Below are 24361 nucleotides of genomic sequence, written 5' to 3'. Positions count from 1 at the left end.
GGTTACAAACCTGAGCCAAATGCGCTACTGGAAGGGAAGCCAGAGAAGCAAGTGATACTGTCTGATTGGGTAAAGGACTCTGAAGCTCCTCGCTACCACCACCTGGAGAAAAGGTAATATATCCACATAACTGGGAATTACTGCCACTATGCTTCCAAAAGGCAAAGAAAGAGAATCCCCTTTTCCACCGATCCCTTCACAAAGGCTTTTCCTTGATCCCAGGAGCCTGAATGGGATGTGGTGCTTAGAGAGCAAACGGTTGCTAGCAAACTACGACATAGCCTGACAGCGAAGACAGACGGCAGTTATTTCATTATTATTCCTTTTATTTTCATATAAATTAACATTCTAAAAAATTTGAAATAGAAACACTAAATACAGTATTGCACATAGTGATCTTTGTTAGATGATCTATTATTTCATTTAGTATAGTAATATACATACTGTAGGTACTGAAGGAACAGGAAGGCTACAAATGAAAACATGCTACTGTATCCTTGCACTTAGGAGCAAAGTTAAGAGGAAAAGACTATTGTTTACATAAATACAAACATGGATTTGAATCAGTGCCATTAAAATAGCTTTATTTTTTAAAGTTTTTTCCATAAGTTAGTTGTAACAGCAAATAATCTCTTCTTTTCACTTCCCTAAATAGTAATGTTACTCCCATCAACACAAAATTTTAGAATTCCATTCTTGGTAATTTATATCCCTGCCAGAAATTATTACAAGTACAGATTTTCACATAGGTTTGTCAGCAACAGGAGACTTGCTTTTCACATAGTGAAAAAAACATCTTTTGTAGTGCTTGGTATATGTGAAGAATAACAGATTCCTGAGGTCGTATTTCGCACTTCCTTTTATGACACCCTGTAGGGTATATTAGCCTCTGGCCAGCTAGGAGTGTCTCTTGATGTGCTAGATTAGAGAGGGAGTAGCCCAACCCAGCAGGTTAGAGCTCATTTGCCTTACCCCAGTGTCTTTCAGGCTCCAAGGTTGTGAGCACGGGCGCCCAATTCAGTTGCACGCACAGGCTGCTTTCAGGAAAAGTGCGCTTTGAAAGAAAAATGTTATCAATCAGGCTGATTGGTTTGGGGCTCTTAAATTAGGGCTGGAGGAAGGGGTTGTTATTGGTTGAGCAGATCAAAACTGATATAGTAACTTCTGGATTGCAAATAGGAATTAAGCATGTGGTCTAAAATGGAAGCCCTAAGTCATAGATTTCAACTAGGTAGATTTCAATAACCCTCCTAGTCAGGGACACTGAAAGCCTGGAGGAAAAGTCTGCAATTCTGTTAAGTGTGAAATTGATGTCAATTAGTTGGTAGTCTATGTTCTGTCACTAGAATGGGCTACTGTTTTCCATAAATGTCAATCCCCATGTGCATCTTTTAATGGCTCTCTAAAGGAGTTTTAAATTAACTGTAACGCTAATTCCAAAGGGAAGTCATGTACATGTGGCCAAAAGCCTGTCTGACTTAAGTGATCAGCAGTTAAAACTATACTATACCTTCTAAAGTTCATGTAAAAGTATTAGCTGCTTTATATATTAACAAACTATAACAGCCAAATCTCTCTCATACTCTCTATCATACTTCTGTGCTTTTCTGTATTTTTCTGCTTTTCACTTACTCTTTTTTTCCCCCTTTTTCTTTTTTTTAATGCTGGATTTCTGACCCCCATACCACCTGGCATTCACTATCTGGCAAAAGATGAAGTAAAAGTATGCTGCCTTATCGATTTTAAAGATAGTTACAGTAAACATCTTGTTCCACAAATATTTAGTCATGGAGGGCAACCAAACAAGTTGGGAAAGCATTGATTATACTGTATAAACAGCACTTAACGATTCAAAATACAAATTACAAATGCCAACATGAAACGGATACAAACAATTCACTAGGAGTAACATTTCTTTCCCTAATCTAAGTGCAGTGCCATGAAGTATTTGTGTTAGACAGATGTTGCCAGTAGGAATGGAAATGTTTTACTGTATCGAGTAGCATTCTTATGAAGTTCAACTTAATGCAATTTTCAGCATGTTCAGAACTGATGCAGATGCCGCTTTTTATGCATGCTGACTTGGCCTATTTGTAATATACCATACACTTTACAAAATATCATTTCTGAGTGGCAAAGGAGATACAGACTACAGGGAAGGTGTTTCAAGTCCATACCTAGTCTATTGCTGGGCACTCCATTAAAGTGATTACATTCGTGAATGAATGTACAATAAGACATCAATTGGTGGAAAACTTCAGAGAACAAAAAGCAAATTCAAAAAGGTCAAGAAAGCAAATGATCAGGATGATGTAGTTTCCTTCCCCCTCACTCTCCACCCACGGGCATGTTGAGTTTTGGTAACCAGGTAACCATGGCTTTTGCTTTTCTTCTCTCAGATTTTCATACTTATCTTTGCTTTCTGAAAAATAAAATAAATAAAAAAGTGCAAAAAATTGCGTATACATAAAACCACCTCACACAAATACGAAAAGCGCAGAAATACATAGGCTGATGTGCAATTATATTTACTGTAGAGTTGACTTCACAAATAAATTTCCTTTGAAGCTAGAACTGGCAGCTACACACTGCTTGTGAAATGTTTTTGTTTACTTTCCTTTTCACTCTATCAAATTTTCAGTAAAGCTGAAAGTCCCACTTTCAGTGCAAATAAGAATGATAATGATACAGGAATAATTAAGCTTATAGTTATTTCTTACAAAAAAAAAACCAAAACCAAACCCTCTCCTTTATATACAGCAAGATACAGGTGAGAAGGAGAAATCCAAATCAATATTAGGGTTTTTGGGTTTTTTTTTTGAAGTAACATCTTAATCTGATTTCAGACAAAATCGATAAAATAAAGTCTAGTTTATCATTCCTAACCAAGCTGTTACTCCATTTACATTTCTTGTGGCACTAACCACAGCCAACTCTCCCCAGATATTGAGAATAAGAAACAATAAATGCAATATTATTTCTTCCTGTGTCAGATCATGTTAGTTAGAATATAGTAAAATACCACCTGCTTCATTTCAAGGCTGTGTCACAGTAACATAGCCATGACTACAAAGCACAAAAGAATTAAACCATGCCTGGGGGGGATGTACAAGAATACGGACACATGAAAAAATCTTCTGTTATAATATTTTACAAATATAATTGATGGCCAGTTGCTATAATTTTAATGTGAGGTACCTGATTAATTTTTCACTGGAGGAATATTCATTTTTTGTAAAAATCAGTCACGATCCTAGCAATGCTTAGGCAATCATAGTGGAAAAGTTTCACTGAATGACTAGAATTACTCCTCTACTATCATTAAAGTTATTTATCTGTTTTCAGAAGAATGGTGAGAGCACAGTATTATGTTTTTCATAGGGTTTCTATTCCAAACAAATCCAGATCAGTGGAACAGAAGTCACTAGTATTTGATACAGGGATCCAAATTGAAAAATGTGTACCTATCACAATCCTTCCTTACATTTTGTAACTGCAGAAAAGAGAGCCAATACGGACTGAATAAGCTTGAAGACTGGAACTGCTTTTCTGCCTTCTAGGTGCATCCCACACCAAGACTGGGATGCAGACAGATTGGCAGGGTGGGGCAACAATACGCTGCTCTTGCTTGTGCTACATCAATTTTGTGGAGTAATATTGCTAGGCAGCATTCAAGTTTGTTAATCTAACGCCTTTTATGAAAATGTTAATCATTAAAAAAAAAAAACAGAACAAAAAAGGACGTCAAGAATAACATACCTATAAAATGCAAAGAGAAAAAGCTAGAACGAGTGATGGGAACAGAAGTATTGCTACAATTTTTACTTACAATTCCGGAGTCATGTTTTGGTCTTATATTGTATAGCGACTTCCCCTTTTTCTGCCTGCAGACTTCCTCTGCTTCTTTAACTCTGAAGAGAGACAAAATTTATAAATATTCCTGTAGACCAAAACCATTTCCAAAGACAGTGCAGTATATAACTTACAAATTTAGGCCCGAGGACACAAGTGGATAACTTTGTTCCCCGTATTTTCATTAGCACACTCCATGAAATAGCACTTGCCCTCTGAGGCTGTTGTTGCCATACCATCAGACTCTGGCACTTACAGGGACAGGCATAATCAATGGCATAATCAATTCCAGTTACAAAAGCAATCAGTACTTACTGTAGTTGAAGATTCAAATGTATCAGGATTTAAAATACACTGGATGACACGAAGTTTACCTTTCAGAGCATTCATACCAAATGCTGCTAAGAAAGCTCCTTTTCTTTTTATGACTGTTTAAAAATCACTTTTCATCCATTCCCGACCTCAGTACTTCAACTGCAGTTTAAACAAAGTTTCTCACCAAGCTATCTTCCTTTTCACCCAATTTTGTTTGTATTTAAAATGGCAAAATAGCTTAACCTAAATTTCCAGTCTTCACTCTCTAACTTAAAATGAAAATGGCAAATTGCCATGGAACACAGAATGTGATGTTTACAACCAAGGTGGTGCATGTCACTGCACACACCTCTTTCTTTCCAAAGTTGAGGGTGAGCACCAAGGCTTACATGACCGTTCGGGATGAATGCGCTCAGGCTGCTTGGATGGAAAGAGAGGAGCAGGTTCCAGAAGTGAGGGTCCACTTCTTAGTGCTTCCTGATTTGGCAAATGGTACCAGATTAGGGCCTTGTGAAATGCCATCAAATGCCACATTTTTGATGAGATAAACGTCCTTTTTGTCACGCAGATAGGGAACAAACTGCGAAAGGCAGAGGGCTATACTCAGATTGGGAGCCTGCCAGAATCAGTCTGGTTCAATGGCACACTGTAAAATGTTTCTTTACCATTTTTACTCAGTTTGTAGATCAACCTTACAAACACACGTGGTTATTGAAACACTGATAATACAGATTTAAGTTATGAATTCTCTGAGCTTCAAACACTTACATAAACCCTTTCTATATGATGGCATTAAATGGTGTGAGATGTGTAAGTTTTTTTTTTTTTTGAGAGAGATGAGAATATCATTTATAAATAAGAAAGTAGAAAATAAAAATGTAAATCCTATATTGGCTTGCTCTTGCCAACAATATAGACTTTAGATGGCACTTACTCTGCCTTTTCATCATTATCCAACAGTGAAAAAAAGAAACAACAGTAAAATGATATTGAAGAAATGATATATCCTTGGCTGGTTCCTTGCGGTTCATCTCCAGACCACTTGCATGTCTGCTATTTCACTGAGGCTACACAGGGCAACGTGAGAATCAGACTTTGTGTTACGATTATTTTTAAATATTTTTGCGTGTGTGGTAAAGGCCAGATTTTGAAAATAAGACTCCAGCTGGGTCTGCTAAGCACATTAAAAAAACCGCCTTCGCATTCATCTCTCATTTATCCAGCTTCACCAGACACACCTCGTTCTTTTCATAAGTTTCAAATTTATACTTTCAAAAATTAATTTAAACGTCAGTTCTTTTCCAGCACTTCCAACAAGCTGCTCTCTTCATTTGATGGCCTTATATTTTATTAATGTAGGAAGACCTTTACGTGCACAGGTGGGGAAAAAAAGGCTTTGAAACCTATTATTTTCAAGCTGTAACACTTTCTATCTGACTGCAAATCAGATAGATTGCTGCAGCATAATATAGAACAAAAATGTCAAACAGCCAAGTAATTCACCTTTAAAATGTATTTAAGTAGATTCAGTAAAAGTGGCAGCCAAAATGTGGTGATAGCTTTAAATAGAAGCTTATGGGAATGATACAGAATGCAGTAAAATTCAAAGACTTTTTCTTTTTCCTAAAACGCCACCTTTTCTTCTGCTTCGTGTTTACTTACGTCCGAAGGAGGAAAAGTATCTGTGACATTGATCTTCCTATGACCTTTTCCAAACAGTCAGACACATTCCATCTCATCAAAAGCCACTCTTGCAAAGTCAGATATAAAACAGCACGTCTATCATATAATTTCCTTTTTTTCAAGGAAAAAAAAGGTAGACACTGGTAGACATCATTTAAATAAGAAAGTGAAATGTTACTTGGGAGTAAATTAGTATCAAATCCCAGGGACTGCACAAGTACTATTAAGGTTATCAAAATTAGTGTTTTATAGAAGCAATGTAATATATGCAGGTATTCAGACTACTCATTATGCAAATGACAGCATATGTAACGTACAAAAATATTTACCAAACCAGTTCACACAGATCCAGATGTTATTCTCAGGAAATGTCAGGGAATCTTTAGTTCCAGTCTTTGTCCCACGTAAAAATCCCCCTTCCAGGATAGAAGGGGGATATTGCTTGCCTAACATACCAGGTCATAAGACAGCACAGCTCTCTGTGGGTCTTACATTAATTCAAAACAAAAATCCTCATATGGAATGGAACCATTGTTAACGCAATGATAGGGGTTACGTTTTAGAAAGCAAGTCCTGTTAAGTGTCAGTGTCAGCGTAACATCTCTAAATGTTCTGCTTCCATTAGAGAAATAGCTATTTGGAGAAAGGCTGTCTCTGCTTGAAACAGCAAAATGCTAATAACAACGCCACTCTGTGAGGGAGGAAGTCAGAACTTCTGTGTCCCTTAGATTGCGCTTGAGAGAATGATCCACAACCTCCAGACTGATAAGTGACAACCTTAAGCTTGCGTTACCCATTTTTCTAGGATTATGTAAGAGGTTCTGGTCTCACTAATATGGTTGCGGTCCTCAAGTTTTTGGGAGCTTTTGTGAAATTCCTTGGAGTTTGAGCCTATTTATTCATACCGACAGGAATGCAGAAGATGAGAAGCATTACTCCCTATAGCACTTAAGACAAAGCTGAGAGCTAGCAGCCGCTCAGTTCCAGTTCCAACCATATCACTGACTCACCGTGTGGGTTTGGGACAGCTCGCTGTCTCTTGGCCCCCATCCTGCTCTCTGTGCAGGAAGATTCAAGTGGTTGGATAGAGCCTCACTGAAGCCAATACGACATATACGTATGCTTCTTCAGCCAGTGTCCTTAGAAATGTGAAGATAGCACACCAAAGGCTCATTGTTAGGAGGCTGAGTTTATGACCATGTTAAAACTGGAAGCACGGAGTACTGTATAAATCTACAGCTGTATCTATAAAAGAAAAGTCGGCAGACTGGTGAAATATAGAGACAAAGGCCTTCCGCAGTGCTAAATCATAAACCAGCGGAACTGGTATCAGTTTCTACACTGTGCAAGTGTATTTTCTGAAGCCTGATCATTCAACTAAATTAGGATTTTATTAAATGTAAAATTAAAATAATTTAATCCTTCTGGAAGAGCAAAAGGATGTGTTTTGATATGAACATCAGTACCATTTAAACGGCAAGATCTAGAAAAGCAGATAAAAGGTTACCTTTGAAGTCAGTGCAATAGTCTTAATTCAGTTGGAAAACACATTTTAATTGCCACTGGCAATTTTTTGGCAACGTCTTAGGTTTTCTCCACTGAGATCCTGAAGGATTTTTCATCTTCCCATCCATAAAACTAACAAGATTTAGGCAAAACCACCTTGCTTCTGTCAACTCATGCCTGGTTCAAGTGATATTTCTCACGGTGGCAAATCCCTGCGTACCTTCCTCTTGCTCAGGCTTTTCCTGCACTACCTCCCACTGACTTCAGTGAGACCCTGATCAGCGTGGAGGTGCAAGATAATAACCTAAGACCAAAAGGTCCAAAAATTGTATGAATGCTAGTGGTTATATCAGGAAGACTGGGTTAACTATTCAACTATGGTGAGTTGTTAGAGCTTCATTAACGGATGAAGAAATTAACATATCTAATTCAATACTGGGAGGAGGGAGGAGGATATTTGGAGAAAACGACACAAGAGCTATGAATCTGTGAGCCTCCCAACAGCCAAAAAAGGGGAAGCAATTGCAGACAATGACATACTTCCAGGCTCCAGGCCAAAGCGACACTGCTGCTCTGCCAATGCCGAGCACAAAGAGCTCAAAGAGCATGAAACAGTTAAAAAGACATTCCTAGGAAAGGAGTGGGGATTCAATTGTCAGGCCCTGTGTGGAAAGATAGGCTGCCACCGGGGGAGACTGTGGAAAAAGAGTCTGAGGAAGGTGGGTGTTCCCCAGTTCCTGAGAATTATGACCCTTAGGCAAAGGCAGGCATGTGTATAGATTGATTTATTGTTCTGAAGATCTGTTTTCACTTAAACTATTTACTTTTACGCTACTAATACTTTCTGTTATAATGGCTGTTCGGTCCCTTTATAGACCCATTGCTCTCAAGGGCAATCAAATACTCAGAAGCAGGACAGATGCTCAAGGCATGATCTGAGAGTGGGTAAGATGGAGGTGACAAGGGACATGGTGTGCTCTTGAAGAAGCCAGGTACAGTTAACTTGGTAAGTGTGATGGGAATAATTTGCAAGCTTAAAGTGTGCTAAGCTTCTTTGCTAGACTGATGCTCAAACTATCTCACTTCATACTTTTCAACTGCTTCTCAAACTCACTTTCAGTAATCTGACTTTGCTTCATTTGCTATCAATCCCTGCCCCATCTTATGTCAATTCTGGCCCAAAAGTGAGCGTATCAGTTTGATAGGAAAGATAACATCAGCTGCATTACCTTTAGCAATTTTTGGCTTTTACTTCTTTTCCAAATAATTTCTTGATTTTGTCTTAATGAGAATATAATCTTACAAAAACTAGTCTTCTCAGCCTAGGCAACCAGAGAGTTGCTTAACTCTCACTGTAGTAATCTGAAGAGCAGAGGTATTAACAGCAGTGGACCCAACATCAGGCCCAGGGCAGATTCTGTAAGTACTTAATAAGAGTGTTCATAACTCAAATCTGGACAAATATATTTCCTTAAATATTAAATTTTATTTATAATTTAATATTGCATTATTTCAGAAAGGATATACTTCCAAACAGCCCCAACAATAAGAAAACATGTAGGGTATGTACAACAGTGGGCAAGCCATGGATCCGTTTAAAAAACAAAAACAAAAACAAAAAACCACCTAGAAGTGAATGAACAGCCAGTCACTTACAGAGAATTAAGGTCTCAAAATCTGCTACTTAATCAGATTCAGGGCGTCTAATAATTGTCACCCGTAACAAAGGAAGTAGTTTCTTATTTCCATCACAATAAACACTCTTCTTCAGCACGTTCACCTCCTTCTACCTCATATTTATTGTGAGACAAACATATGCAAACTATGATTAAGTTTAAAGACAGTCTGTAAGATGAATAAGCAAGTTACACTTTGGCACGCACACAGGAAAAAGAAACCAGACATCCTTACAAGCCCAAAAGACAGAGTATCTTTATCTACCTTCTAGACCAAAAGCGAGCCTGGCCACAACCTTATCAAGGCTTAGAGACTTTCTGTCATCAATTCAGTCCATTGAGGGGGGGAGCCACTTTCCTGCCACTAAACATTAATAATTTTGTCTGAAGTATCTGTGGCAGACAGATTCATTTCCTACTGGCTCCATCTAGGCTTGGTAGCCTTACACTTCACTAGCGAGCACTACGACATGACAAATGTAAGCACAGTGAGAAGGCTGGAAGGTTATATGCTTTAGATAGTAGAGCTGCTCACAAAAACTTCCACGATAAACTCAGACAGACATTACTTTTACAGTTTGACAGTATAGTTCATGAAACCCAAAAGACATTTTTCGGCAGATATTCTGTATTTTTTAACATAAAACAAAGCTTAGGCCAATTCTCTTTATACTACTCAGTGCTTATTATCAGACAAATAAAAAGGGTATTGCCAAAATATTTTATGTAGGTTTGTCTGGGTTGGAGATAACTTGTTTATAATAATAATAGTACCTTTACAAATAAAAACAAATAAAAAAATCCTCAGCAAAAATATCAAGTGCCAGATGTCTTTAAGAATTCAAGAGCAGAAAACTTTAAAACTCTTTCTTTGAAAACTCTTCCTTTGAAAACTCTTCCAGAGCAATATGCCTGTATTTTATTCTTTGACCCAGTTACTAAAATATTGAAATGATGTTTTGCTAAGGAGTTTCTCTTTAGCGAAAAAACAAAAAGGAAAATTACAATTCCCAACATGAAAGTAGAGTAAAAAATGTAGAGCTTTTACTTTCACGCCAATAGGGCTGAAGTGATGACATCGAGATGATTCAGTAACTGACTGCAAAGACTTTATACAGATAAGAGCACATTGTAATGTACCTGGTCCCATCAAACTGACTGATGAAACCTAACTTCTGCCTACCAACAAAGAGATTATGTATTAAACTATCTTGACATCCCTGCCAGCTCCTTGCATGGTTACTTCAAGGACCACGAGGCAGACAGACAATGGCTGGCTGAAAGACGCAGTGATTAATCATACTTTGGCTCAGAGGACCAAGGACAAATAGATTAAAATGTTTTAATCTGGCCACTTAACACAGAGACGAACCTGTAGCAGGACCCTGAATAAGATCCTTCCTGTGTCAACAGTGTAGACTAGACTTGGGGAATACATTTCAGATTTCTTCATCTGCATCATGTCAAATGGACCTAAAGTAAGGCTTCGAGGCCAAATGAAATCAAGGCCAACCGAAAAGAAAATGAGACCTTCCCATTTGCAGAGTCTTACTGTAATCCACAACACACTTCAAAATATTCTCAAAGAATTTCAATTAAGAAGTATTCAGTTTCACTCAGTTCTATCTGGCAATCGTATTCTTGGTGATCTAGGGATTCTGCTCTTATCTGTGCATAAATACAAAAAAGGCTATTGTGTTCAAACACATTTTAAAGATGATAACTTTATCACTAAAGAAAATTTCACCTTGAAAATGTAATGATGTAAAAAATTACGGATGTTAAGGACGGCTATGATTTTAATAAAATGCAAACATGCATATACCCACTTAATACATTTCCTGACTTCTGCCATCAAATTCGTATTTTTTTCCTTGTCAAAGTGGCCAGTAATTCAGGCTATACCTGGCTACCTTCAGGCAAGATGGAAATCACTTTCCTACAGACTTTGCATATGAAAATTGAGGTTGCTCTAAGAAAAGATAGTCATCACCTTCCATTGTTTGTCTTGGAACTGAAGCCAGGTTGCTCTCAAAGAAGCTGGCTGCATTCTGGGCTACTTGGTTAGGAAATTCAACAGGAAATGATAAGGGAAGGGAACAAGACTGGAGGTGAGGTAAATCTGGTAACATAATCAGCAAGCAAAAGAAAGGAAACTCGTGAGTGAACGGAAATGTGAAACTCTGTGTTTGCTGTAAAACATTTTTAAGCAGCAGATGGGGTAAAAGAAGAAAAAAAATGCAATGTGTAAAAAAGAATGAGAAAAGTCTCGGTGAACAGACTACGTGGAGAAGGAGACTGTTTTAAAGAGGATATGGAGACATACCCTGGGCAGATGAGTTGCTACATTGGGTATGCTACAAGATTGGCAGTACAAGCAAAGATGAGAATTGAGTGAATAGAAGAGGTCACTGGAAAGAAAAGAAAAAAAAGTAGAAGTCAGCTGGAGAGCCACAGAATTAGAGATCTCCAGTGCACGAGATGGGAAAATAAGAGGCCTCCAACTTTGCTGCATCAGGTGAAAATAATCATATCAAAAGGTGCCCATTCATAATTATGTAATGACCCAAAATGACTGCAGACACAGCGAGCCTCTTACCAAAAATGTAAAAAAAAAACCCTGATGTTAGACTATTCCCTGTTCTTATACCACAAAACATGCACACAGCCATGCACTTACACTTAATGGATGTTGTCATTATTATGCCAACTCCATGCACTGGTTTGGCAAAGTCTCAGTAACCAAGGAATCTAACATCTTCAGTAGTTCAGGATCAGTCTGAGTTACGATAGATTTTAAGTCTTTGTTAGCATCTCAAACTTTTGGGGACTAATATTTTAATGAAAAATGCTGCTCATTTGTAAGACATTACAATATTTTATTGCACCTCAAATGCCAAAGTAATCACTTTGCCTGGGAATGAAAACATTTCACAAGTATAGAAAGTGTAGCACCTCTTGTCAAAAATTCTGTTTAAAATTTTTAGTAGTGTCATTTTTTTCACCAATATCCAAATATCTATTAAGTATGTTGGGCTGATTTTTATCATAGGCAAATGTCATTCTTTTTTTCAAGAAGTGGTGAACACAAAAGGGTTAAAAAACCTGAAAAGATCACTATATGGTAGGAATCATGTTATCACATCTCACTATACCCTAAACTGTCACACCAGTCTGACATGACAGCCATGAAAACAGGCTGCAAACTTCATTATGAGATGATGATTGGTGTGTATCTCCTTTTATGCACTACACACGTACTAGGATGCAGTGTAATGTGCCAGCATGATACAACACCATCACCAGGTAATTAACGAAGAGACTGCTGAAAAGTCCTTCTACTGTTTATGTGGGGGCATTCTGGAATCTGGCCTCATGCAAGTCACAAAAATTAGGAAAGATCACAGATTTGGAATTAGGTTTTTACTAGATCCTTCACGTTCAAGTTTACTATTTGTATGCACCAGTTGGCTTACAGTTGCAAATGGAAATATTTGTTCCTGCCTTACAAAACACAGTATTACTTAAAGATGTTAAACTAAGGTGTTTAAAAGTAATTTCCACCAAAGATCCAGATTGAGAAACTTATCTCCAAATGCTTTTATTTTTCACAAAATTTTCCCTCAAAAGCAATGCTAAAAATGAAAGCTACTGCTCTCCTCCCCTAACCAAAAAAATGATGGTGTTTTCATTGAAAAAAGGACTAATTGCCGAAAGTGCACAAGAAAGAGGAAAAAAAAGTACTGAAATGTTGAGCAGCCTCTCTCAGCTGGACACCAAATTGTCTCTTTGTGAGGCACTGCCTCAAAGGACTGCTCGTAGCTTCTGAATCTTTGGTGTGTTTGGGCTTCTTTTAAGTAGATTTTACAATGCCTGTAACAGTATTTTCTGATCAGAAAGCTATTTTATTTAACTTAAAATTTTGAAATACTCTCAAAAACTGAAGATCCTTTTAATTACTCAATTCAAAGTCACGTAAGCTGCATTCTGTTTTGAAATGTCATTATGAGTTGTAAAACCAAGCCTACCAGCATGCAACTCAGTTGATTAGAGAGCAATAAAGACATTGAGATTAAAGTTCCCAAGTCAGAAAATGTATCTACCCATAGCTACTTACTAACATAACGCTTGGAGATTTTAGTTGGCATTGCAACAGCATGCCAAGCAAAATGTGACCCCACTAAACATACTCCACATTTTCATCATTTCCCGCTCATGTTGCCAATCCATATACATTTTTCTTCTCTTTCCTTCCATCTCCACATTTCTTTGCAAGTGCATATTCCCATGTCCCCCGATTTCTCACTCTCAAGTCTGACTCACTGGTTCCTATTATAAGCGTTAACAAAATATCCCTTAAATTACTCTGAGAGGACATTGCTCGTGCTATGGGATTTAATGCCCTCCTCTGCAAGCAGAAGTGGCAGCTTACCAATATGCTCCTCACTGTGCAACGTACAGATATCCAATGCCAGACTTTAAATTGCTCAACAGCAAGTTTTAAATCATCCTGCCGAGGAGTCTGTAGGGAGACATACCAGTCTTTCTGCAGAGGGAGATCAATGAGCTGTGGAGACATGCTGGCCAGGAATCTCCCTTTCATCTAGATATACACAGTGTGACACACCAGGTGCCAGCTTAACTGCTATTCTTACGGGAATGGGCAACTTTTACATTTGAGAGAGGAGTGCATTTTTTTGAGTTTATAGATTATTTTTAATGTGTCAAAGATTTATCGTGGGAGTTAAAGGGTTGAATAAAGTCAGCCAAAAGAAATTCTCAAGCTTAGTGTGATGCAAGATATCAGGGACTTACAGAATTTTACCATCATGTTGATCCTGCTTATGAACTCTCCTCTGCTGGCATCCCTGACACAGTCAGAATCTGTTCAGTGACATGCCTCTTCATAAAGGCAAGGGCCAGACTGAGCTTATGAGCGATATATACCTTATGGACACACTTACAGGACACCTATATCTGTCCCTTTCTCTCTCTCTTCCCCCCTCCCCACCTCCTGTCTAGAAATACAACCTTCTTTCCCCTGTTTAGGTAAATCTTTGCAAGGTTGCAGAGGCCCTCTGGCACAGCAAGCAATCTGAAGAAACGGAAACATGTCCGGAGCTGGAGTGGACAAACGAGTGTCAGTACCTCATTTGTACCCAGAGAAAGGGAAGGTGGAACTGTGGCCCTGCAAACATGTTTCTGCCTTATTATTGATCTGGTTCTAGTAAGATCTGAACTGGCATCTCAGGCCTAATGATATTCATATTAACCTTTGACAGCAATGGAACTTTTCTTTAAAACATAAAAGTTCTTAAAGGACCGACTGCTTTTTGTTACTCTTATGAGCCAGTAATGTCACGGCCATAAGGAAAAAATGAAGTTGTAGTCCTAAAGATGGATCATAGAATCATGGAATCATTAAGGTTGGAAAAGACCTCTAAGATCATCGTGTCCTACCGACAACCCAACACCACCATGGCAACTACACCATGTCCCTAAGGGCCTCATCTACACGTCTTTTAAATACTTCCAGGGATGGTGACTCCACCACTTCCCTGGGCAGCCTGTTCCAAGGCCTGATGACTCTTTCAGTAAAGAAATTTCTCCTAATGTCCAGTCTAAACCTCCCTTGGCGCAACTTGAGGCCATTTCCTCTCGTCCTATCACTTGTTATTTGGCAGAAGAGACCAACCCCCACCTCGCTACAACCTCCTTTCAGGTAGTTGTAGAGCGCGATGAGGTCTCCCCTCAGCCTCCTCTTCTCCAGACTAAACAACCCCAGTTCCCTCAGCCGCTCCTCATAAGACTTGTGCTCCAGGACCTTCACCAGCTTCGTTGCCCTTCTCTGGACACGCTCCAGCACAAGGATCCAGCTCCAGGATCATTGCTGTCCATACCAATATGAAATTTTCTGATAAATAATTGTATTTTTAGCTACCAAGGATTTGCAAATTCCATATTTGATTGCCATACCCAGCAGTTGCTTAACTTTCTTTTTCTTTCTTTCTTTCTTTTTTTTTTTCTTTAATTGGATCATAACTTTTCAAGACTTCCCTCTGTAGGGTTATATTAGGTGTTGCCTCATGAGCTCTTTTATCTTTTCATTCCTAGGACAGGTGTATTTTCCTGGTTCCTAGGAAAGTGGTGGGGTCTGGGCAACAGTTCTGTAGGCCTTTGTTGGATGTAAAAAAAAAATTAAAATACTTCTTACTCTACAGAAGTGCTACACTGGAATAGTGCACTTAACATTGAATATCTCTACCTCAGAAATATAAAGAAACCAGGATGGAGATGAAATAAAGACAGAGATTAATGAGAAAAAAGTTAATATATTTATAAGACAGTTGTACGAGACACTTGTTCTCGCTACAGGAGAAGAAAAGGCATTTGAAGATTGGTGGTGTGATCCCCTAAGAGTTTTGCTAAAAAGGTGAGATTTTGCATAGCTGTCATTGCAGCTGTGCATTATCTGAAAGTACATATTCAGAGAGCAACATGCATCTCACAGGGTGTGCAGCAACTGAAATACATGTATAGATAATGAGGATGCTGAACAGGAAGCTTTCAAGGTTCAAAATCCTTTTTTTTTTTTTTTTTCCCAAACGTCTTTGAAAAAGTATTAGGGAAAATATGTCCGCTCTTCCTGGCTTTCTTGGTGATCACATGTGAAGTGCAAGCTATACTGACAGATACCTTTCAAGAGTTTTCAAAGTACGAATGTAAAGTATACACTACCAGTGACACATTAAATATATAATGAAAAGACAATGATAACAATAACGTTTAAAAACTCAAAAAAAGCCCCGATAAGTTTGATTGTGATTTCCTTTTTTTTTTTTTTAAAAAAGTTGCTTAATAAGAAAGAAGTAATCTTACTTTGAAAATTTTCACTTAAAAGGATATATCTTTAGGATAGACATAGCATCAGAAATTTCAACCTACACAAAATATTTTTGAGAACTTTATAAATAACCCAGACAACAATTTCTATTGGAATGCTCCAGTTAGCCTGCAGTGTGACCACAAAAAAATAGTACTGTTCAGAAAATCTTTTGGCAGACCTATGCTTTCACTGTAATTTTCAGGTGCATTTTTCTTTTTATTGCTACTGTATTTAACAGTTTATCATGCACAATTTTCTTTACAGCTGGTATTTTCCAGTTCTGCTTTATTTCAAGTGAGAGAACTGAGTGAAAGCAGTAGAAAACTTCAGAAAAATTAATTTGTTTTTAACCTTGCATCATTTTTCTTCTTTTTTTTTCTCATCTTCTTCTAAGGAAATATGAATTCTGACACTTCAGTGTTTATCTTTTGCATATACATGCCTGGCAAACCAATATACAAGTTGAAATGCCAAGTGAAAAGTGTTTAAATAAGAACTGGCTGACTGCTTTCTTCAAAACATACACTTTTAATCTATCAGTAACAAAAAGTAGTACCACCTTAGGAAATACCATCTATGAAAAGCCTTTGGGTAAATTATTGTAAAACAGTGTGACTCATATTTGCAGAGACGAAATAAGGAACAGCCTCTATTAACAGTCCGTATGGAAACTGGGATATAAAATATTCTAAAAACATTGCCCATAGCATAAAATTTTATTAAACTAAACACTAAAGTGGAGGGAGAAGAGGAAACAAAAACCAAAACCAACCAGGGGGTGAGAAAGAAAGGTGATCCAACTAAAAAAGAAAAGGGAATAAAGTTATACATTTTATAAATAATTACAATAATTAAAGTATGCTTCATAAGGCAGCAACCTGGCAAATAATTCACCAAAAGTGGCATACTGCAATACTTTAAAAAGAAAAGTCTCACCGTATCTGTCACTTGATTTTGCCGCCAAAGAAAAACTACAGAAAGTTACTTTGACCATTAATGTTCTAGCCTTTAGCAGCAGAAAAACCTTCAAGAACATCAACTAAAGAGGAAAAACTCGTTTCTTGAAATAACAGTTTTTATTTCGGTGGCAATAGGCAGATTTCAGATTTCTGTCACCTACGGGTCTGTTGATCTAGGCTGAGATTTTGAAAACCATGATGCTGTACATTCTCACACCTTTGGGCAACACTTATTTTTCCATCAAGATTTTTCTCCTTTGACTTCTCAATACCGAGACACTTTCACATCACAGCACCTTATCTTTCACTAAGAAAACTGGAAATGTAAAATGAAGAAAAAAAGCCTAAAGGACAACTTCAGATATCAGGCTGAACTATGATCAGAGGCAAAATATTTTCTGCATGAAGGCTTTCATAAGACAGTTGTTTTATCAAAGAAGATTCTTCATTTTCAGGAAAATAATTCGTCTTACTTGGAAAATTGTTACCCTTACTGCCAATTTGGCCAAAATATTTTAATTCCTAAAAGGCAATGAAGAGAGCTTGACTTTGCCAGACCTGAAACAGCACCATCCCAAACCTTTTTGAGAGGTAGGCACAAACCAAGACATCAAAGGTTTCCAAAGTCTAAACCCTGCCTCAACTGAACAAACAAAATCTATAGAGAGGAAGATTTAAACTTGATGAGAGAAGTAAAAATTAAAATTCAAAACAAAAATCTACCTGTGATTTTCAGGATGGATCATTTCAGTCTTAATCTCAGTGACTTCCTGGACTGCAGTTACACAGTCCTGTCTGTCCCCCTGGGAAAGTCTCCTTCATCCCATCAGCTCCGAGTCTGGGTTTGGGTCTCTTTGCTGTTCTTCCTAGGGATCTCCCAGTTTCCTTTCCCACTGTAGGCCCTTTCTCACTGTCCTTTCCCTTCACATCCTGCACTAGAGCCATTTTGTAGATTATACATGTTCAGTTCCTTTCAGGCTAAAAACACACTTGCCCTGGAAGGGACCAGCTGGCAGCCACTTTTTTTCTCTGCTGCTTCAACACATCCTCTCAGCATACACATACATTAAACTGAAAGAGAATTAAATGATTGTATCGCAATCCCATTCTTCTCTTAAGCTTTAGATGCATAAGAAAAATAGGAGGAAGAGGTTTTCTGCTTATTTAGTTAATGTCTTTTAAAGAAAAATATTTTTCAGCGAGAACCCTCTGGAGGATTTTTTGTTTGTTTTTAGAAAAATAGCCTAGTATTTTGGAAATGAAAGGACGTTTTTCTTAAATTCTGTTCTATAAAAAAATACAAGATTACATTAACCTGTATTAAGATGGCAGCTAAATCCCTGCATAGGAAACCAAAGATAGTATTTAACTGTCAACTCAATTCCAAAGAGATATACTTAATTACATAAAATTAAGTCAGACAGTCAGTAAAATGAAATAGATCCCTGGAGAGCTGCTGTACTGTGCTAACATTTGCACCACACTCTTGCAATAGGAGCAGAATCTAGTTTTCTTAACTGTGAGACTGCTTGTTCCAAAATGTATCCACTTACACTAAACGTATATGGTATATATGACATTGATCATATAGGTGCCTAAGGAAAGTTTTCGATAACTTCCTAAACCAGTAATCTGATGTCTGTGACAATTACATAGGGTGAGTACTCTTGAAAAAAGAGGCCTGCTCTTTTCAATTTACCTAAAAATGGACTGATATCAATCATTTAATGAACATAAAGCATCAATCCTGTTCATGTTAAGGCTCAGAAGTAGCTTCCTTATCTGTATACCGAGGTCACTCAAGTTGCTAACAGATATAGGATTATATAAGTGTTTACAGTTTTCATGTTTGTATTTGTTTAATTTGTCCTTACACAGCATTTATTACTTTTTACACAACTGATTAATTCTTGGCATAATTTTTATAAACAAAGGGTGACCACAATGCAATATCTGCATTCAGATAAAAGCAAACTTCATAGCTCTTCTAATACATGGACCAGACAGTATGGCTAATTTTTCAAAACTACTGTCTCGTTCTTTATGCCATATATACAACATGTGCTCAAGTCCATGGGCTGTGATTTGCAGTGTGGTTCAGTCCGAGTCTTTTCTTAACACAGGGTCAATTGACTTTTTCCTTCTGTCTTCCTATTTCCCTGCCTTTTTCCCAACTTTATTGGACAAATATTTACAATATGTCATGTCTTGATGACTTGACTTGTTTTCACTAAATATGCTAATGGGAAATCTGTAACCAACTTTCAGATCTGAAACAAGTCTCCCATTCCTTGGATTCATAGTGGCATAGTAGTTATATGCTCAAAAGTGTTGTTCAGGTAACGGACCCAAAAAACTTTAGCACAAATTGATATTAATGCCCCATTCAAAAATTATGATGATTGCAGGGGGGAGGGGGGAGAATCTATTAAAAAAAAAAAAAGACTGAGAAAACCCCAAAAGGCATTCAATAGGTTGTGTGCTAATGAAGTGAGGCTGACTGGTTTCTGTGTGATTGCTCCCAATAACATTCTCTGAGAAAAGCCTTTGAACAAACAAACAAATGTACCTTTCTTGAAGAATAAGTTTGTTTTCCTTCTTCCAGAAGTCTTTGAAGTCAGAACTGAATTCATGCCAAATACTGAAGAAAGAATGTGGGGACACCTCTTTCTCTCCCATTTTTGGTTTCATACAGAAATAGGCTGCAGTTTCCAAAAAGCTGTCAAAGAAAGCAAAACCGGCAAATGTTTCAGTACCCACTGATGTAATTTTTTTTTTTCTTACTTGACACTGACATAGTATTTAATTATTCTTGGTAGCAGATCTAAAATAAAAGAATATAAAAAAGTAACAGTTCTGAGCTCTTAGTATACAGATAAATACACAATAGAAGATGGTTCTTCAGCAAAGTTGGGATCTAGCATTTATCATAGGTTCTGGTTTTGACCAAAGTATTTTCCATTTCAAAAGCTAAAATGAATGCACTGTTCACAGCCCTGCAAATCCAGACATCCACACCTGCCCATATACTGCTTTTCTGTTGTGTTTAAAGCTGTTTTCAAAACAGAGTCAAAGCCTATGAAGGACTGTAAACAAAGTTCTTCAAGTTCTGTTAGATCTATATTACGATACAATAGGGCAGATAGCTTAGGTTGAAGCCTACACAGAAACTCAAACCTGCTGTGTACTAAACAAGAAATGACCCAACAGAAAACTGGGCCAGAAGCAACTGTGCTAGAAAACAAGTGCCAGTCATGACGGAATGATCCGACAATCCCTTCTGAGCACAGCAAAAGTAAAGTAGCGTATTAAACACAAAAGCTACACCTCAAAGAACCGCTGCTGAAATGCAAAGGTCATATTTCCAGCACGGAGTGAGGACTGTGACTGCAATTAAATTTAGCAAATTTCTGAGTTTGAATTGCTTCTATTTTATTTCAAATTTTAAAATATGTAGGAATGTTATAGGAAGCTACAGAAGAATTCTTTCAAAAATTAATTGCTTGATTAACTATTATTCCATTTTAATGTTTTGTAAACACTGGAGCTTTTAAGAATATTTTTCTCATCTGAAGCTCAACATGGAAGCCTCTGGAGAATTGGTTATTTTATGAAAAATTCTATGGAAAGCTGTCTCTTGAAATATAATTGTAGATGCTTTGCTCACTGATCTATTACTACTCATTGACTCTATGATAATTTTCTACAAACCACACATCACTGTTTTAATCACTTTAATTACAGGAAAAAATGCAATTCCTGTTAGATAGATGGAAATGTCATTTTAGTCACAGAAGTTGTATCTTCATTCATGGACTACTGTAACTGGAGATAGAGTGCTTTGATAGTTGTTATAATTTAGAGTATCTAATGGTGACAATAATATACAAAGATTCAACCATTCAGAAGGGTCAAACTCACAAAGTGTCTGTGAAATTGTTTTGTTTGAGTTCTCAAAACTCAATACCCCCAGTTGTTTTCCCCAACATGAAAAATAAATGTCTACATACGTTATCCTATTTCTGAATAAAAAAGCCTACAGCTCAAAAATTTAATATCAGTTTACCAATCAAATTCTACACACTTTTTCTCTTAATTTATAATTCATTTTTCCATCTGCTGAAGCACAATGAAGCTGTTGAGCAACAAAGATGCAGCACGGAAAAATACAAAAGACAAAAACATCCTCGCTTTTTAACTAATTGCGTTGATACTCAAATGCCACCTTACCTGAATGTACCATTTCTTCAGCTCTCTCAGTTAGCCTACCATGGCACTCTGTTCTGTAAGTCAGCACTTGGTTAATAAATAGAATGTCTTTTTTGTGGCTGGGTTTTGTTGTGTTTTTTCAAATGATTTATAGATGAGCGATACTACTGATTAAACTAAAATATTCCATTTTACTTACCTATGTAAATTTTTCCCACAGTTTTATACTGGGGAAAATATTTATCATGTATCCTGTGGTCCCACAGAATCACTCAAAAAGAATATTCCTGACATTCATCAGTCAGCTGCACTATATTTTAAACTTTTTGCCTACTTTCACATATTTTTCAACTTTTTGCAGGACTGCAAACATATCAGGGAGATCTTTTGGTTTTCCTCCCAGCCCCTTCCCACAGACTTACAGCTCTGGAGCTGGCTAGTAGGGAAGTCATATAAAAGGCTCATTTGATTTTTCAGAATGACTTGGCAACATTTTTGAAGGAACATGAGGAATACAGGACAAGAGAGAAATCTGGATGCATCAGCTGAGTCAATGGCTTATTTTTAAGGAAGCTCTTTGAATGAAGGCCATTAATGATTTACAGAACATAGAAAGATCAGAAGTTCAAATAAGAAGCCTTGTTCTGAGACACGTGTCTTCAAACCATTCTGCAAATGACAATAATGTGAAAAGAATTTGACAGTGAATGGCCACCCTAAGCAATGCTTTTAAACTTGAGGTAAGGAGCTAGAATTCCCTCACAGGAAAACATCCCAAGAAACAGGAAGCCAATATGAAAAGAAATTAATACCGTACAGGAGAATGCTCCAAAAAACAGTTCATAAACAGCACTAATATTTATTGGAGACGCAAAGGCTTCCATTACTCATCAATTATTCCAATTATCCTCTGGGAGCAGAAGGAGATAGCCAATATTTTTTTCTCTTGTGACTGAAAATCTCCCTGAGGACCACTTGTATAATCAGTACAACCTTACACATGCATACAGATGTGTCTAACAGCTATAACGTAATTTTTAGGTGTATAGAGAGAAGAGAAATGCTTAGCCAGGTTGCTTGCCTCCCTGGCAGTTACTTTGGGAGGTAAGGGAAATAAGCTGTTTGTGAAATGTGAAACAGCAGCAGCGTAGCAGGTTGTCATTGTTAATACGTCACACCTTTCTAGTGCCCAGTAAAACGCACAAGATATCAGCTGCAACATAGTAAGACTTCAGGGCACAAATCTCCATGAATCAAATATTTTTTCTATATATGCAGATCAAACAGTCAAGACAGTTGCTATATTTTTTCCAAACAGAGAGGTCTACCCTTATTTACCAGTTAAGTCTCTTAGAGTACATTCAGAAGACATATGGAAACCTGTCCACTATACATTTGATGCTGTCATTTTGTAGTACAAAAAAAAGTGGCATAATTCACACATGAAAGACAAAGCAAATAAAGTGAATTCAAATGCATCAAATAATAAAACATGCACGCAATAAATCCTTTATATTACCACACTCTTTAAATATCTGATTTGGAAATGTTTACATATGTCAAATTAGACATATCTCAAAGCTGATTCCAGGAAGGGACACGCATTTTAAATACAAAAAGAAATATGGATGACATTGCCATAACCCCACGACTAGATATCATCCTTTCAGACTTCAGCCAGGCAGCAAATACCTTTTCTCTGGTGCTTTTCAGTGGGGCAGCCCATTCAAATTTTCCTGTTGATCCTTCAGCAGATTTTCAAACAAAACATCTGCAAATACCATTGATACTGTTCCTGACTGTATGTGCAGGCACACAGACATTTTGAATCAAATAAGGGACTAGAGTTCAGAAGGCTTTTGTTCCTATACCCTAATTCATTTCTGCATCATACAACCTTGGGAAACTCATCTGACCTCTCTGGATTTCATTTTACCTATCTGCAAAATGAAACCTTTATTACCAAGCAGGTATTGCAAAGCTTGTTTAGTGTCCATTTATCAAGTGAAAAGTCTTACTTTTCCATACTCTTAGCGAGTGTCTTAAAAGAAAAGAATGTGCATTAGAGAAGAAGTAGCAGTCATGGAAGAGGGAAGGAAGGGCATGCAAGTTATTTTCAGGGATTAAAAGAGGTAAAGGAGGTCACTGGCTTTGCTTCAAACAGCCTGACTTTTCAAGCATGATTAAAAATAAGGCAGTGATGTTCACACCACTGTCTTATCTTGACATGGCAAAAGTCAGAATTTTTTAGACAGATTTCAGACTAGGTTTCATATCCTTCATGCTGGCCCTGAAGGAGAATTAAATAACATTAACTTTCTCAAAACAATGGAAGAGTTGCTCATCCCTGACACGTAAGCAAGGAAATAAGATCAAGAAAGATGGTTAGTTCCTTTTCTCCTTCTCTTGTCTTCTAATTTCCTTGGTTCAAGTGTTTGTGTAATTCAGAAGAATCACTGCAGACTGAGATGACTGAACTCACTGTTTACTCAAAGGTGCAAATTTGATGAATGAATCACTGGACTTTTCTGTGTGCTCCCTTGTGTACAACTATGAGACTATGTAAATGATTTTTCTATTTGGAGGGAAGGAAGGAATGGATGCACTAACAGCCAAACCAAATTTAATCATATGAGAAAGAAAAGAAGGCATTCACATTGCAAATGGCTCACTGACAGCATTTCTAGCTAATAGATCTGATCCATTAGGAATATTTTAAGAGCAGCTATGGATTATTCAGGTTTTTTCCATTCCATTCTGAAGCCAGTTAGCAAGCAGTTGCAGACAATGATTCAGATTTCAAGTCTGCTGTGTGCAATGCATTGGCCAGTTTATAAATATGTACAACATATATTTGTACACATGCATGTATGTATGTGAATGTATGCAGTAGGTCAAGGAAAAAGAGAGGGAGAGGAAATAGAGCAGTTGGTGACTACAAAAATACTTTTTTTGCTAAAAAAAAAAAGAAGCAATGAGGAGACAAATCAACAATACTAAGCAACGGACAGCAGTAGTTTTATCTCAGCATCATTTGATCAGGCTTCTGTGGCCAAACAAATAGAAAAGTAACCATAGGTACAGACATGCCCTGGCTGACCTTTCTGAGAAATGGTGAACACACGCACAAACACACACGCGTCTGGTTTCCCCATACAGCAAACTAAATCACCTGCAAGAGTAAAGATTTGTTTCAATGTGGATTTAAAAGCAGAAAAAATGTTTCTACAATTCTGCAAGAGAGATTCTGTACTGTTTAACAGATTACGTATTTT

The 24361-nt window shown here is 37.3% G+C and overlaps 1 protein-coding gene across 1 annotated transcript in view; it reads right to left on the bottom strand.

The window, feature by feature from the left end:
- Positions 1-332: 332 nt before the first annotated feature.
- FMN2 (formin 2) overlaps positions 333-24361 on the bottom strand; it is a 161391-nt gene continuing 137362 nt past the window's right edge. Inside the window, exons 16-18 of the mRNA XM_075146530.1 lie at positions 19447-19596; positions 3830-3911; positions 333-2422 (exon numbers count right to left, since the gene is read on the bottom strand). Of these exons, the coding sequence (XP_075002631.1) occupies positions 2396-2422; positions 3830-3911; positions 19447-19596 (259 nt within the window). The 3' untranslated portion in view covers positions 333-2395. The remainder of the gene's footprint in view (positions 2423-3829; positions 3912-19446; positions 19597-24361) is intronic.

The sequence above is a fragment of the Calonectris borealis genome, chromosome 3, assembly GCF_964195595.1.
Source record: "Calonectris borealis chromosome 3, bCalBor7.hap1.2, whole genome shotgun sequence".
NCBI lineage: Eukaryota > Metazoa > Chordata > Aves > Procellariiformes > Procellariidae > Calonectris > Calonectris borealis.
This window is presented reverse-complemented; position numbering and strand designations above follow the sequence as displayed.